Source organism: Plasmodium cynomolgi, assembly GCF_000321355.1.
Source record: "Plasmodium cynomolgi strain B DNA, scaffold: 0354, whole genome shotgun sequence".
Taxonomy (NCBI): Eukaryota; Apicomplexa; class Aconoidasida; order Haemosporida; family Plasmodiidae; genus Plasmodium; species Plasmodium cynomolgi.
In genome coordinates, this window is record NW_004192863.1 from 1 (window position 1) to 2,396 (window position 2,396).

The following is a 2,396-nucleotide window of genomic DNA, read 5'->3' on the forward strand; positions in this document are numbered from 1 at the left end:
AAGTGATAACAGTTGTCATACTATTAAGCAAATAACAGAAAAATGGAAAGATAAATTTGATAAATTTACATTAGATGATGCAAATATTATTCAGAAGTGTGATCATTTAGTCTTATGGATATATAACAAAATAATTGGTTGTGGTTCAGATAATTATTGTATTAGTTGGTATTATGGCTTACTGGAAAAGTTTTGGTTTGAATCTGTGTGCTGCAACCAAGAAGTTAAGGATAAAGATAAAAAAATATGCAAAAATAAAATAAAAAAAAAATTTAATTTTGGATGTATTAAAGAAAAAAGAGATTCATATGATTTTTTTGAATATTATGAACATGTAAATGATATATTATCTCCGGGTGATCAAATTAAAGGGAAATATTGTGAATATATTAAGTATATTTTAAAATTATATCATGAGTAAAAAGACGAATCTAGTCAGAAAGTATTTCCACACAGATACGAAAAAGAATTGGGTCTTTACAAAAAAACTATTGATAAGGATAATACGTTATCTCTTTTAAAGGAAAACTGTAATATTGATGATTCTTCCATAAAAGCCCCACAAAGCTTTGACAACTTAAACTCATTACGAGGAAACCATGAAAAAAAATTGACGAAACATGCTGTACCACCTTCTTATGGAAAATATAATCAAACAATAAAAAATGAATATGTTCGCTTTCTTATTTGATAATATAATTAAATACAATGTATTATTTGAACATATAATTTTCCTTGAATTACAATGCAAACTTTATCTATAAAATAAGGGATTACTTTACCTTATTTACTATTCTTATTCTGCAGAAAATTATAATTAAAGAATTACCATCTTTTAAAATATATGATGTATTAAGCAAAGATGCTTCTGGTAGTGAATATGAATGTAACAATTTTGGTAATTTAAAGGATGATAAGGATCAGATAAAAGATATTTGTAAAAAAATGAAAAGGAATATAAAAACTTTACAAATAAATTCAGAAATGAATAGCTTAAGTCATAGGGATCGTTGTACATATTTAAATTTTTGGATATATGGCGAAATAAGTAAATTACATAAAAAATGAAGATAAAAAATGAAGACAAAAATCTTACTGACATAACTGAAATTTTTAATCTTATTAAAGAAAATATTGAATTTAATAAGGATTTAATTAAAGATGATTTTAATAAAAATTATAAATTAAATAATCAAACTTATAGTACACCCGAGTCTGTTAAATATAATCCATGTTTTTTTAATTATGATTGCACATTTTCTGAATGTAGAGAAATGAAACATCTATTTGAATATTTTAAAAATTATAATGAAATTATAAAAAAAATTGATTGTAATGAAAGGCAGCAAGATAAATATTATAATTACCTTAAATATATGAGTTATATATACAATAAGCACAAATATGAGGAAGAATGCTGTTCCTGGGGTGCGACTCTGTGTTCAGATTATTTTTTGGAATGTGACGAATATTACGACCCACGTAAACTCATATCTGCAATAGAATCGCATGACCAAGAAGAATGTAAAAAAATAAAAAATTCACCTATAGCTAATAAATCTGAAGAAACATATAATATTAATCCCAAAGAAGAAAATAACATGTTTATAAAATATTTTACATGTTCATATGTTACTGATTCTATTCTTAAAGAGAAACGCTTAAGTTGCCAGCAACCAAATTTCAGCGCACACTTAAACGACAAATTATCTGCTAGAAGAAATGTAATTAAACGACAAAATAATACGTCAGGATTAGATGGTAAAAAAATAACCATCAATGGAAAAACAATAAATGTTCTTTTAATATCTGACCCAGACGCAAAAATAACAGGAGAAGATAGTGCAGGAAATTCTAAGCCTGATTATCTGTACACGCTATTTCCAGAAATCATGGGTACTGCACGTAAATCTTATGTCAAAGAAGCAGCAGAAGCTTGTAAAAACGGGGAAATAAAGGAAGAAATGAAAGAATACTGTAGAAAGTCAGAAAGATATAAGAAAATAATAAATTTATCAAATTCCCAACCTAAAAAAGTAACACTAGAAAAGGATATAGAAAATTGGGAGGATATTGTTATACCTACTGATCCACTTTTCATAAATGAATTATTACAAAATTCAGAACAAAATAACAAAATAATAAATTCACTAAATTCCCAATCTGCAAAACCAACAGAAGTACGTGATATAGAAAATTTGGAGGATAATGTTATACCTGCTGATACATCGTTCCCAAATGACATATTACAAAAACTTCCTTTTCGTATTGGCGTCGTGTGTCTTGCAACATTGGGTACAATAATCGTGTTTTTCATGTATTATAAGGTATGATAAAATTTGCTTTATATATAAAAATTATAAATTAATATTTTTAAAGAATTTTCCTAAAAAAAG

General features: G+C 25.9%; 1 protein-coding gene across 1 annotated transcript; it reads left to right on the forward strand.

Moving 5' to 3' along the window:
* Positions 1-38: 38 nt before the first annotated feature.
* On the forward strand, positions 39-2,331 carry PCYB_003780 (CYIR protein; the record flags this gene model as incomplete). Its single annotated transcript, XM_004227799.1, has 4 exons — positions 39-417; positions 457-673; positions 808-1,048; positions 1,129-2,331. Coding segments are annotated over 4 exons (2,037 nt in total), but the record flags the coding sequence as incomplete, so codon positions are not given.
* Between the last annotated feature and the right edge of the window lie 65 nt (positions 2,332-2,396).